Source organism: Myotis brandtii, unplaced genomic scaffold (genome assembly GCF_000412655.1).
Source record: "Myotis brandtii unplaced genomic scaffold, ASM41265v1 scaffold892, whole genome shotgun sequence".
NCBI classification, from domain to species: Eukaryota; Metazoa; Chordata; class Mammalia; order Chiroptera; family Vespertilionidae; genus Myotis; species Myotis brandtii.
In genome coordinates this window covers 182340-197097 of record NW_005371656.1, presented here as the reverse complement: position 1 = coordinate 197097, position 14758 = coordinate 182340, and the positions used below count along the sequence as shown (strand labels likewise).

The window sequence follows — 14758 nt, the reverse complement described above, 5'->3', positions numbered from 1 at the left end:
AAAACATCTGCAGCAGCAACACTGCAGAGCGTCTCAAGACAATGGATCAGATCCACTTCTCTGAGGACATCCCAAGCTTTGCTGACATGTGAGAAAGAATGCACATGTGTGTAGGTCATAGCTCTATGTTTAGAAAACAAAGAAGGATAGATGTAGGATTTTGCATGAGCTTGTCAGTAGTGGGCATGTATTCACATTGGCAATATCTGGCAGGATGAGGACGAGAAGAGAATATTGTCTTCCTCACAGTGTAGAATTTCAAACAATTTCTGATTTAATTATTATATTTTTATTTATATTTAGGACTTGTTACAAAGAAATTATAACACGTAAAACAAAAAAACTTTATTTTTCTAATTGAGCTATAATTGATATATAACATTATATTGGTTTCTGGTGTACAAGATAATGAGTTGATGTTCATCTACTAGTATATTGTGAAGTGATCACTGCAATAAATCTACTTAACATCCATTGCCATATATAGTTATGAAACATTATTTTCTTATGATGAGGAATTTTAAGACCTACTCACCTAGCAACTTTCAAATATGCAATACAGTATTATTAACTATAGTCACCTAGGTCACATCCTCTGATTTATTGATCTTATAACTCCAAGTTTATATCTTTGCCCGCCTTGATCTATTTTGCCCACCCCACAACCCTGCCTCTGGCAACCACCAACTACTTTGTTCTCTGTATTTTAGAAAATATTTGTTTGCCCTAGCCGGTTTGACTCAGTGGATAGAGCGTCGGCTTGTGGACTGAAGGATTCCACGTTCGATTCCAGTCAAGGGCACATGCCTGGGTTGTGGGTTCAATACTCAGTGATGGGTGTGCAGGAGGCATCTGATCAATGATTCTCATTATTGATGTTTCTCTCTCTCTCTCTCTCTCTCTCTCCCTACCTCTCTGAAATCAATACAAATATATTTTAAAAAGAAAAAGATAATATTGGCTTCTTCATAGAGGCAGGATTTCCAATAATTTCTGATTTATTTATTATTATGTTTTTATTTATTGTTTGGATCCATCACAAAAATAATGTAATATGTAACTCAAAAGAAATAACTTTTTATTCAGTAAATAAAAACCACATAACAAATGAAAAAGCAGCAATAACTAAATATGAAAGAAAGAAGATGAATTACTTTATTTCACTCTGACTTTTGTATTGATATTTTTCATTTATTTTAGAACACTGTAGAACTCTGAGAATCAAGATTCATCATACTCACCATGTAAAGAAGATGGATGTAAGCTCAAAATTTGCACTCCAATCAATGCTGACAATTTGGATTTCTCACCTTCATTATGATACAGGAAATTGAAACGGAACTGATAATAAAACACTTTGGAGATCATAGAATCCTACATAAGTACGGCATGTTTGTGTTGATAATTAATCAGGTAAATAACTGAAACTAATTTGGACCAAATCCCTTTTAATAAGAAAAGATACTGGTTTATCTTTATTTATATCTGTTTCTATGACTTACTCTAGAAAAAATATATGTGCTACATTAAAGATTAATCCTATGATTTTTTTCACTAAAACATATTTTTAGAAGTAATTTTTTCTTAAGAATAGTAGGTGTAAATTAGTATACAAACATGAGATTTCTCATTTTTTTTCATCTTTTTTTTACTCTTTGTATTTTTATGTTCTTTAAAACATACTCTTTGTTTTCTTTCCAACCCACCTTATTCTTTTTGGGGGAGTTGGGTTTCTGTTAACCTTAAAAATAAAGAGCCAAAGTGAGAGGTAACAGCATTTATTTGAGATTAAAGAAAATAGCTACTTGGGTAGCACTGATTAAGACAGAAATCCAAATAGTTTTTGGAGTTGTGAGATAGAGGCAAGGGTTATTTATGTAAAATGGAAGGGAAATAAATACACGAATTGAAGGAATATCTGTTGATGCTAATGAGCCAGGGAAGAAATTTCTATAGGTGCAACCAAACTGCACCTATAGAAATTCATTATCTGGACTTGTTACAAAGAAATTATAGTATGTCAAACACACAAAGAAAACTTTTTATTTTTCTAATTGAGGTATAATTGGTATATAACAAATTAAAGACAATCTTAGAATTAGCACTACCATGTGTGAGGTAACTTCTGATTATACCAAAGCTGAAATAGGAAGGGGGGACAGATAATGCATTCAAATCAGAGGCTAATGCATGTTTAATACAAATTAAGGGAGCCATTTTCTCAAGGCCACCATGACATCCTTACTCCTCAGAATGTGTATCATTAGCTATATATGGTAGTGCTACTTCTAAGATTGTCTAATTTTCAGTCTGTAGTAAGGATGTCTGCTTTCCTGTTAGCTCTGAAAATAATTGGAATGCAGTGTTACTTTGGTTCAGTTCAAAGGCTATTTTTCCCAGTCAGACATTTCAAAGGTTTGAGGACTATAAGTCATGTTAGGCAATTGCTCTGGGATGGCAACACTGACTCTATTTTGAAGTAGCTCTATCTAAATTAATTTTCACAGCTTTTTATATCTTAAAAAGAGAACTAAAAACTTTAAGACAATACTTCAATATTTGACTTTTGAGGAGTAACTGTCTAATCATTATATTTTATAATAATTTATACTAAATTTGTTTTTTTTATTTTTTATCTCAGATATATTATTAAAATGCGAACAACTAATCATATCAGTTTATATGGACTAGACAACATTCCTGAAATAATATTATATATGCAATATATTTCAGAAGTTCATTATTAATTAACCACTTTTAGTTCAAAATATATTTATTGACTATTGCATGATGGTTTTGGGTGAGTGAAAGATCTTGAAATATAATGCCTAGCGATAATGTTATTTATTTTATTTTGACAGATAAATGAAACAGAAATAAAATGTCAGAGCAAAATGCATGCAGTTAGGAAGAGCTATAGTAGTATTAGAGTTAAGGAATGACACACACTGTACTTACAAAAAGTTATATGTAAGAGTTGTATTACCAAAAAGTAAAATTCAAACTTTTATGGTGAGCACTCCATTGGGAATTATAGCAGATATAAATTTTTCTGCTGTAGATTGTAATGTGTGGAATAAAAAATGAATAAAAAGACTGAGCCCTATCCACAAACAAAAATAGAAATGTGTGCTTCTAGAACCCTTCAATTCCATTAAAATGCAAACCTACTGTATATTTTATTGTATTGCTATGTTTAGATTTAGCATATGTTCACCATTGGATTCAGTTTTTTTCTTTAATATTATGATATAAAATGCTGGAATTTGAACAGGAAATATATATATGTATATATATATATATTCCTCAATTTCTCTAGTCAATAAAAAAATAAAAAAGATAAATGATTAATTTCACTATTTTTACAGATGGAACACCACAAAATACCAACCAAAAGTAAATTTCACTTCAATGATGGAGTTTGTTCTTTGAGGATTTTATTGTATTCCCAATCACGGAATGTTTCTTTTTATGACATTTTTCTTGCTTATGTGGTACTACTCTTGGGAAAAAGCACTATTATTCTCATAACCAGAGTTGACCAGTCTTTCCAAACTCCCCTGTATTTTTTCCTCAGTGATATTTTCTTCCTGGAAATCTGTTATGTCTCTGTTACTCTTTCCAGAATATTCATAAATCTTTGTATTCAGAAAAGTATCCTTTTTTTCTCTGCCCATGTCACAAAAGTATGTTTTCTCTTTATGCTTAGAAACACAGAATGCTTTCTCCTAATGGTCTGCGACCGCCATGTGGCCATTTGTCACATTCTGCTCATGGTTATGAACCATGAGCCCTGTATCTGGCTGATGATGACTGGCTGGTGAATGAGTGGAATTCCAGTCACATTAGGGCAAACATGCCATCTTTTCTCTCTGCCATTTAGTGGCTCTAACCAAACTAATCACTTCTTCTGTGACATCCTTCCAATGCTCAACTTGGCCTGTGGGGACACTTTTCTGAATGAGATGCTGGTCTTGACAGTTGCTGTGCTGTTGATGATGATCCCCTTTTTGTTGACACTTGGCTCCTACAGTAAAATCATTTCTACCATCATGAAGTCACAAACACTTTCTCCTCTTGTTCATTTCACAACATATGTGGCTCTATTCTGTGCATCTGGAATCATTACATATTTATAACCCAAATCCAAACACTTTTCCAGAACAGACAAATTTATCTCTCTTTTCTACATATTTTTACCCTGATGTTTAACCCCATGATATACATTCTGAGGAATAAGGATGTCATGATGGTGCTGAGAAAATGTCTCTCTTAATTTTTAGTATTAAACACGCATGAACCACTGATTTGAATGCATTATCTGTCCCCCCACTCTATTTTGACTTTTGTCTAATCAGAAATTATCTTGTACTTTTCTGCCCTAATATGACTTGATTGTGCTTACTCATTCTTGAACTTGCCATTTGTGGCTGGACTTTTGGATATTAGAGTTATATCCCAAGTGATTGTATTTCTAATAAAAAAACTAATATTTTAGAAAATTGTATATTTAGTGGACTAGTCTCCGTCAGCACAAATTCACTGCTGATTTGAGACTGTTTACAGAAAATATATAGTATATTTTATCTAGTAATTCATGTCCCAATATGTTTCTCTAAAAACCGTAGTGTACAGTTTAGTTCTTCTCTCCATTTATTGTTATCAATTACTTTAAAAAAGATATCAGCTAGTAAAGAGTACAGTGTATGGAAAGCCTTTAGAGAATATTTGTTGAATGACTGTAGGACACTTGAATATGTAAAAGTTTTCAGTGTAGAAAAGATGGTATTTTAATAAACTACATTAATTGAAATGAGCATAATGTGTAAAAAAAAAAGAACATGATCTTTACTTCACATAATTTAGGGGAAAAGTCCTGATAATTTGTAAACCTAAATATGAAATGCAACATGACCTTTTTCAAGGGTTATGTATATGACTTTCATGGCCTTGGCTGTGAGGAAAATCATTTAAATAAGAGTAGTAGCCATAGTGAAAAACAGTGATACGTTGAACAGAATTGATGATGAAGTAACTCCTCATCCAAAGAAGCCATTCAGAGTGAACTTTTCAATGCAGAGGGTCCACGACACCACATATGAAGAAGTACTCCAAGTTCAAAACACAGAAAACTCAGGAGGAACATTGAAATGAAACATGTTTAGGGATTTTTACACAAGATTAAGGATAATCCAAATGACCAGGAAAATAAAAATAACTCATTAGTAAACAGTAAAAGTCAACTTAAAACCAAATAAGATCTATGACACACTCCTCAGAAAAAGAAAAAGTTGTAAGTGAATAAACCAAGACTAACCATACTGCAGGTGTAAAGGGTATGGAGCAATGGGAGCTCTCATGGCTGCAGGCATGTGGATTGGGACAGCACTCTAGCAGACAAGCTGCTTTCATCGGGAGAAACTATTTTCAATTTTATTTTACTTTACTCTATCTTTTAATGAAATATATTGGGGTGATATTTGTTAATAAGATTATATAGGTTTCAAGTGCACAATCTTCTGTCACCATTTATTTGACCTCCTTTACCCTTTACTTCGAACTCCCCACTTCCTTCCCTCTGGTGACCACCATACTGTTTATGTCTATGAGGTTTTGTGTGTTTGTCTTGTTTGTTTGTTCATTTGCTGTTTTCAGTTTTACCTCGCATGTATGAGTGATATCATAAGGTTCATAACTTTTTTCTGTCTGACTTATTTCACTAAGCATGGTATTCTCAAGACCCATCCATGTTGTTGCAAATGCCACTATTTCATCTTTTTCTGATGGCTGAGTAGCATTCCCCTGAGAATCTTACTCCCAGGCATGTACCAGCAGAAATACATACATATGTGTGCCAGGCACACATCTGAGAATTTTTAATCTTTTCATCATTTATAATGTTAAATCCTTCTCAAATTAGTATGAAAAACTATTTTGACAGCTTCATACAGGGGAGAACCAGACAGTGATGAAAGTTAATAAAACACAATTACATACAACATAGGTCGAGTATATTATTGAGAAAAACAAGCCATAATCTTACTGTATATATCCTTTTAGTTAAGGTTAAAAGACAATATTTAGAATTGCCCGTTACATACATTTTCCTCACTTTTCTAAATGTTATGTAACCTATATTTATAATGAACCATAATCCAATACTCTTTATTATTTTTATGCCACACTTCTATTTTTCCTGAAACTAATTCAGAAAAATGAGTTGCCTTTTACCTCAAAAAATAATTAGCAACAAAAATATATTCCAGAGTGGCAATAGTACTGATTTCTTTTGGATAAAGGAATCAAGCCTATGTAAGAACTTACTGAAAACCAAGCCACATATATTTTCCAACATTTAAAACAAAGAGATAACGTCCATATTTGCTTACAATTCATTGAGTCATAGCAAGCCAGTCTTCCTGTTGAAAGCACTAGAAAAGTTTGCATAAATTATAAAACTCATATTTTAGAGGCATCATAGAGCTCTAGAAGAAAAATGAATACATGACAATATCAAAATTAAGGTCATTTAAGTCAGTAAGAGATAACCCACATGATTATTTTTACTTAGTTGGTTTACAAACTTTTGTAAATACAAACTTGTTGCAATATTATATTACTGCATAACTTCATATGCATGCGTGTTTTAGTGATTAAATCAAAAAATAAACACAATTGGTCAATGGTGCTTGCTTCATTTTTTATATATAATGCTTAGGAAATATCTCAAATTTTTTAAAACTAAATCATTGTTCAGATTAAAATATAAAATTTTACAAATAACGTTGAGTATCTGTCTATATGTTTAAGGGGTTATTTTTCTATCTTTTCTGTGAAATGTTTCTTCATTTGTTTAGTTCATTTTTCTATTTATAGTTTGGACTGTTCCTCAGTATTGAAGAATAAGCCAAGAGCACTTTATTTGAGATAGCATTTGTAATTATTTTTCCATTATATGAATTCTATTTGACTTTATTTTTGGGAGTTTGTTTCTTTTTATCATGCAGGATTATTTATTATTACATAGGAAGGTTTTTTTCAACTTTTGTGTCCTTTATTCTAAATTTTGAGTTATAGTTAATTTTTCCTTACTCCAAAATTCTAAAAACCTTTTTTTTCTTAGAATAATTTTATCATTTCACTCTCTAAAACCTTTAAGCTTGTGTATTATTTGGAGTTTTTCTTGTTATAATATAAGGTATTAAGAAAATATAAGGTTTCTTTTTTTCCCACTGAGGCTGCTAACTTGTCCCAGTAGTATTTTGTATGTCCATAATTTGCCAATTTGGTAAGCTCTCTTCATCAAGTAAATCCTCGCTTTTGAGCCATTTTCTGGAACTTATACTCTGTGGCATCAGCAGATCCTTCTATCCATGCATGACATTACTCTGTGCTCATTATTGGGCTCAGAACTCGGTTTCAGCTGAGCTGCTTCTTGGCTGTGCATCTGCAGTAGCTCAGCCCTGGCTGCTCTCACCCCTTTGCTGTGCTGTGTCCCATCTGGTTCCTCTGAGGCCTCTCACCACCTTCCTCTGTTTTCCATGCTGACAAATGGCTCCTGATAATTTGTAATAAACTTTCTTAGTCACTTTCCAGCATCACATGACGATAGGACAGTGATGGCAAACCTATGACACGCTTGTCAGAGGTGACACGCGAACTCATTTTTTTGGTTGATTTTTCTTTGTTAAATGGCATTTAAATATATAAAATAAATATCAAAAATATAAATCTCTGTTTTACTATGGTTGCAAATATCAAAAAATTTCTATATGGGACAAGGCACCAGAGTTAAGTTAGGGTTTTTCAAAATGCTGACACGCCGAGCTCAAAAGGTTTGCCGTCACTGCTATAGGAGCTCCTTATCTTGTAAATGTTTCCTTTTCATAAGCATAAACCCTTAGAAGTCACTATTTACTAAATAATAGAAAGCAACAGCCTATTTTTGTTATAAGAAATTGATTCCAACCCACGATCTTAAAACAATATAAGTGTTGAAAAAAATTTGTCTTTCCCAGAATTGAAGCCTGTTTTCTTGGCACCTTTTCCATTATCTCACCTGGAGTTATGCCAGATTCTCATTTTATTAGAAGTAAAATTTGAAAGTATAATTGAAAACTTAAATGTGTTAGGTGGAAGAGATCCCAGGGGTAAAGATGACTACTTTTATTTAAACAGCACCTTTTATTTATAAAGAACAGAATATTTTAGAGGTGGCTGGAATATCTTTGATCAAACAAGTATTTCACCTACATTAATTTAAATATTTAAAACCTGTATAGTGAGAAAAATCAGCAACATCCCAAATAAGAGAGGTAAATATGAACTATTTTATAAGACATTAAGCTTTAGTTCATATTTCTTAATTTAAAATTAATATTTAACACAGTAGAAAATGTGTCTGTTTTAAAGCAACTCTTACATATTCTAATTTTATTAAATTTTACAATGAAATAGTAATGATGTTAAATCATTTTGAAATACTGTAAACTGTAGTATTGAAGAATATTTTCTAGGTACAGGTAATATTATAAAATACTTCATTTTGAGCCAACATGTAACAAATAAGTATAATATTTATGTATTCAACTTGATATAGTAATAGGAGATTTAAATTAAAACAATCCATGAATAAAGTACAACCATTAGGAAATCTTAAAAATATTTATCTTAAAGAAAAAATTAAATTAAGGACTTCTAATATAATAGAAATGTTTTTAAGTTTTATGTGGTGTTTTATTAATTTCAAAGTTTAATTTGAAATTTTATATCAAATATATAAATATGTGTGAAGCTTGCTTAGTTCTTTATAGCTAACAAATTATAATATTGTAAACATTTTCTTAATTATTTCGATTTATTCAAAGAATGGAGACTGACATTTAAAATAAAATCATTAAACACTGAATTTTATTTTCTTTGATTAATAACTTAAATATTTACAAGAAATTAGAGAAATATAGATAATTTTGTTAAAGCACAAAAGTAGATCTCCTCTTTTTCAACCTTGCTCCCCTCTTCAGGAAAACATAAACAAATCTGACATATTTCATGTAATAGATTGATGATTTCATCACCAAAATTGGATTTGTACAGTTAGAAGCTACATATATATTTTAGTACCAGAAATCACTTTATTCAAATAAGGATTAAATTATTTTATTAAATGCTGCCATTCATAAATGCAATACATAAATATTGGAATTTGATTACATTGTATATTTATCCTTTTCTCCCTTTTAAGAATGATGATTTCACTTAAACAGTTTCTGATGCTTTACTTACTTCGGGAATCAGGCATTTTCTAAGACCTATATTGTTCCCAGGTAGAAAATAGTCACAGTCCTTGCCTCCAGATCATTAGTGATGGTAAAAGAAAAGTCATCAAGGGAGTAGCCAAGTTGCAAGACTATGGGCTGGGTAGTGAGAGTAATCCTGGCATTAGGCCCACAGATTAGAGATAATAACATAAGCAAAAATATTGGCAGAGAATTAATGGAGAAGTTTTAACACCCTGATTGATTGCTTTAATATCTTAGTTTTTCTCACTTTAAACATGTGCTACAAAGAAAAAGTAAATTAGAGGGTATTTTTTTCATGCAGCTTAGAAAATTTAGTAGTAAAATGTAATTCAAATGAGTATGAAATAACAATAATAATAGCTAGCGTTTAGCCATTCTTTCATAAATGCCAGGACTGCTTCAAATTACTTTGGATATCTTAAATGCATTAACTCATATAACAATCCTAAGTGTTTATACGTTAGTTAGCCAAGGGAAATTAAGCAACTTGCATAAGGCCACACAGCTAGCAGGTGGGAAGCTATAATTAAAATCCTGTCCATCTTGGTAGGAATATATTGTTTATCCATGACACGATAGTTTCCCTATGTTTGGTGAACATGGTTCACCAGGACAGAGAAATGAAAGGCAGGGCTGGGACCCATCTTGAGTCAAGAGATGCTTGGGATGCAATATCTAAGGAGGAACACACTTTCAGGATTGTATCATGCGGAATCAGCCCGCCCTGAAAATGAGTGAGTGCCTCTTAAATTTTGTACCCGAGGGATGTCACTCACTTCCTTTATCCCTGCCCTGATGAAAGAGAAGAATGGAAAGAGTAATCACCAAGTTACTCAATAACTCTATTAAGTACATATTTTGCTAGGCAATATGTTATATAACACTGGGGACTAAAAATTTAAGAACATAATATCACATTCATAATTAATAGAATCATAATTAAAATTGATAGGCAATTTTACCAATATGATTTCATTTAATTATCACAAATAAAGAAGCGAACCTTGTTAAACACTTGCTTTATTTAACCCAGATTTAGGAATTAGGATTCAAACTGAAGTCCAATTAAACACACAAAAAAAAATTAAAATAAAATTAGGCCCTGACTTGCAATCATAAATCCTTTGTGCAAATGATCAAAGTAGCCATCATCAGTCAGTTTCAATTATCTTTATCCCTAAAAAAAGTGAGAAATGGTTACCTAAAGTGTTATGTTTTAAGGAACAACAAAAATAGTGGAGGGGCACACCGGGTAAATATCACAGGCAACATATTTCTCCCCCTGCCCACACCCATGCACATTCCAGGCCATTTCTGTTTCCTCAGAGTTTCCCCCTTTACTGTTTCTATCTGTATCTGTGTCCCCAGGCAAATTTTCTAGAATAGAACTCTCTTATTTTCCCCACTCGGTATTCTACTAAAAACTAATTTGTTTTATACCACCATGTATAATAAAATATTCTCTCTTCTTTTGTAAACTACCTAATAATATGAACTGTACAATAAAGACATGTATGTTCAAGATAATCTAGTGATGGAAGAGAAATGAAAGGTTGCCACAGGCAGTTGAAAATGTATACAGAAGACAATTTTTGACATAGAGCTGGATTGTCAAGAACTGTACTTCATTAAAAGTTAGATCATATGGCAATGCTGTGGGTCTATCTTCAACAACTCCCAATTTTGCTAGTTTCTATGCTGGGCAGGACATAGTTTGGTTTATTTGGGGTTCTATTCAGAAAATACAAACAATGATCTTAAAGGAAATTTCAAGAAATTTTACAGTGATAACCTATAGTATCTACACTGAGAGAGTGGGGAATATATCAATAGTAATATTCTTAAATTAGCAATAATTGCAGTGATCATGAAAACCAATCTCAATATTCACCAACAGTTTAAAGAACAGGCACTGATCCACGAAGATAAAAATAAAAGCACACAGTAAATTTCCTCTTCCCACAGATGAAACACCAAGAAAAAACACCAGAAGAAAATATAACTAAATTGATGGAATTTGTTCTCTTGGACTTTGCTGATGTTCCTCATCTCCAGTGGTTTCTATTTGGATTATTCTTAATCATCTATATCATTATCTTGATGGGAAACAGCACCATATTTCTCATTACAAAACTGGACCCTGCTCTCCAGACCCCCATGTATTTTTTCCTTGGCAATTTTTCCTTTTTGGAAATCTGCTATGTATCAGTTACACTCCCTAGAATGCTCACGAATCTTTGGACCCAACGAAGAACAATATCTTTAGTTGCTTGTGCTACACAAATGTGCTGGGTTCTTATGCTGGGAGCCACCGAGTGTTTCCTTCTGGCCGTGATGGCCTACGACCGCTACGTGGCCATTTGTAACCCTCTGCACTACCCTCTAGTGATGAGCCACAAGGTCTGCGTCCAGCTGGTGGCGGGCTCCTGGGTCAGTGGAGTGCCAGTCCAAATAGGGCAGACCGTCCAGATTTTCTCTCTGCCTTTCTGTGGTTCTAACCTCATCAACCACTTTTTCTGTGACATCCCCCCAATACTCAAGTTGGCCTGCGGGAACACCTTTGTAAATGAAATGATGGTCTACATAGTTGCAGTGTTGTTTGTCATGGTTCCATTTCTGTTCATACTACTCTCCTATGGCAAAGTCATCTCCACAATTTTTAAACTGCCATCAGCCACGAGTCGGGGCAAAGCCTTCTCCACGTGCTCATCTCATCTTATAGTGGTGGCACTATTCTTTGGATCAGGTATCATCACATATTTAAGACCCATGACCCAAGACTCCGCAGGAACTGACAAAGTGCTGTCTCTTTTCTACACTATCGTGACTCCCTTATTTAACCCCATGATATACAGTCTAAGGAACAAGGATGTCATAATGGCACTGAGAAAACTGCTAGGTAAGTAATTCCCTACATTTAAAAAAAAATGAGTCCATTTACAGGAATTGATATCTTAGAGATTTTTATTAAAATTTAAACAGCTATTTATTTATCTTAAACTCCATTTATTTCCAAATTGGAAGTTACTTATAATGTTGAGATACTTTTCTGTCTTCAGTTCTGTAGTTATGTATGCGTCTACAAATAGCAAATCACTGTTTTGGGAGTTGTGTAATTTGATTGTGAAATGTTCATTCTCAATAAGAACTTCTGGCAAGGATGAATGTAGCAGACTCTAGTGTAATATAGTATCTCCTGTATCATATATTGGAAACCATATCACTCGTTTTCAGAGTTGTCACCGCCATTTTTAAAACTTGGTTGGTAATGGAACATTAAATAAGATTTTATATATAGTTAGCCAAGCAATGACTCTACAGAGAAATTATTTTTTAGATATATAAGCACCTTTCTTTAGGAATGTAGTTTTATAATGATGTCTGTATAAAGATACTAGTGAATGTTAGGCTATGTATTTAACAAATATTGTCATATAATACGATAAAACAACTATTGTTATTAAAATTTTTGCATATAAAAATAAGAGCTCAGAAGTAGCCATGGGAATGTTATTATTTTTAAATATATTTTCCTAGAGATGATAGTTGGAATAAGAAAACTAGGGAAAAGAAAATAAATGTTTATATAAGCATTTCCTATAAAAGCACAGGTATCAAACACATACTTTATATGCCACATATACACACACATTAAAAATGATCAATAAAAATATAATCATCAATGTTAACTATGGAAATCTCAGAGTAAATCATTCCATCATTTTTCTTTTGTTTTACTGCAAGTTTGCAGTTTATTACAATAAACCTGTGATATTTATGTAATCATACAAAGCAAACAATAAATTTATATTCATAGTGAATAAGGAAAATCCTAATGGTTAGTTGTGTGTGCTATTTCTCTATTTATATTATTTTCAAACTTCCATGCTTATTTAATGAATCCTTCATATAGGCAGGCAACAGATCTTGCGGTACCAGAACCTGAGACACAATACCAAGAACTGAGACATTCAAAGTTAAAAATAATGTGGTGAAGCTTGATGGGGGTGGGCTGGAGGCATTCAATGGGGGGAAGGGGGGAACATATGTAATACTTTCAACAATAAAGAATTATTAGCAAAAAACATATGTTTTTTTAAAAAACTTTAAAAACAAAAATGTGGTGAAGCTTGCAATGTTTTTAAAGCTTTTGTTCCATTTTAAAAAATACCAATTTTGTTCACATTTATATGGGCCTGACTCATTCCATGTAGGTGGGCAAGAGTAGTATTACTTTCTCTCTGGAAGAAAACAGTCAGATGATGAAACCCTGATAATAAATCTAAGAAAATTGACCCTGGCTAGGAGCAAAGCAAGTAATTAATGAGTCACAAAGAATCTCAGAGAATACAACTCTTAGAAACTATATAAATCTAAGAATAAAAGAATAGTATAATAACAACAAAAAATTCCAAGAAAATTTCCAAGCAGAAATTGGGTAACCCTAAAGCTATTATAGGTGAAAAGAGCTGAGACAGAAATTGAGACATCCTTTCATTTGTCATTGTCCTTCCTGCCTAATATAGATTTTTAAAAAGTGTTTGAGAGAGAAGAAATAACTGGCAAAAGAGAAAAATATTAAAAATATTAATATCTTGAATGGATGTGAATGAATACATTTCTTTTTAGAGAGAAGGGCAAATAAGAGCCATGTTCTTGGAGAAACGTTATTTTTTGCTAAATAAAGTTTCATACAGTAAAATTCAATGGAGAATTTAAAAAATGATTTTGTCACTAAATTAGACAACTAACAAACATACCTAAATACTCACTACATTCAGTGGTAATAATGTGGCAGAAATGCATATGTGTCACTAGTTTTTTAAACATAATGAATTTGTGCAGCTATGTTCTTTTTGACACTCAGTATTATTTTATATTAGTGTCAGGTGAATAGTATACTGGTTAGATATTTATATAATTTACAAAGTCCCCTAATAAGTCTAGTGCCATCCTCTCACCATATACAGTTATTATAATACTAGAGGCCCAGTGCACGAAATTCATGCACTGGTGGGTTCCCTAGGCCTGGCTGGCGATCAGGGCCAATCAGTTTCCCTGTTCACACAGCACAACTAGATACTTAGTCAGGAACAATACTTTTTCACTTTAAGAAAGCTCCCACTCCAAGAGAGCAAGAAAAAAATCAGAATTTTATGAGCAGGTGTAGCATCTTGAAAAATCAAAAACATGCATAGAGAGACTCTAATACTTCCCCTAAAAGGTCATGCAAGAACCAGGGTTGGAGGTCCTGAGCCCCAGAACTGAGGCTAGAGGCATGTAGGGAAGGTACTCAGAAGTCACACAAGCGTTTTGGATAAACTCCTCACTGCTTTCCCCCACCTCTGTCTGTGAACTAAGACTGTATAGTTTAATCAGTAATTCTCGAACTTTAATGAGCACATAAACTGAGGATCTTGTTAAAATGGATTCTGATTCAGTAAGTCTAGGATGGG

General features: G+C 32.8%; 1 protein-coding gene across 1 annotated transcript in view; it reads left to right on the top strand.

Moving 5' to 3' along the window:
* Window positions 1-11264: 11264 nt before the first annotated feature.
* The window catches only part of LOC102262990 (olfactory receptor 10AG1-like), a 4484-nt gene continuing 990 nt past the window's right edge, over window positions 11265-14758 (top strand). The window contains exon 1 of the mRNA XM_005885112.1: window positions 11265-12201. Coding sequence (XP_005885174.1) covers window positions 11268-12201 — 934 coding nt within the window. The 5' untranslated portion in view covers window positions 11265-11267. The remainder of the gene's footprint in view (window positions 12202-14758) is intronic.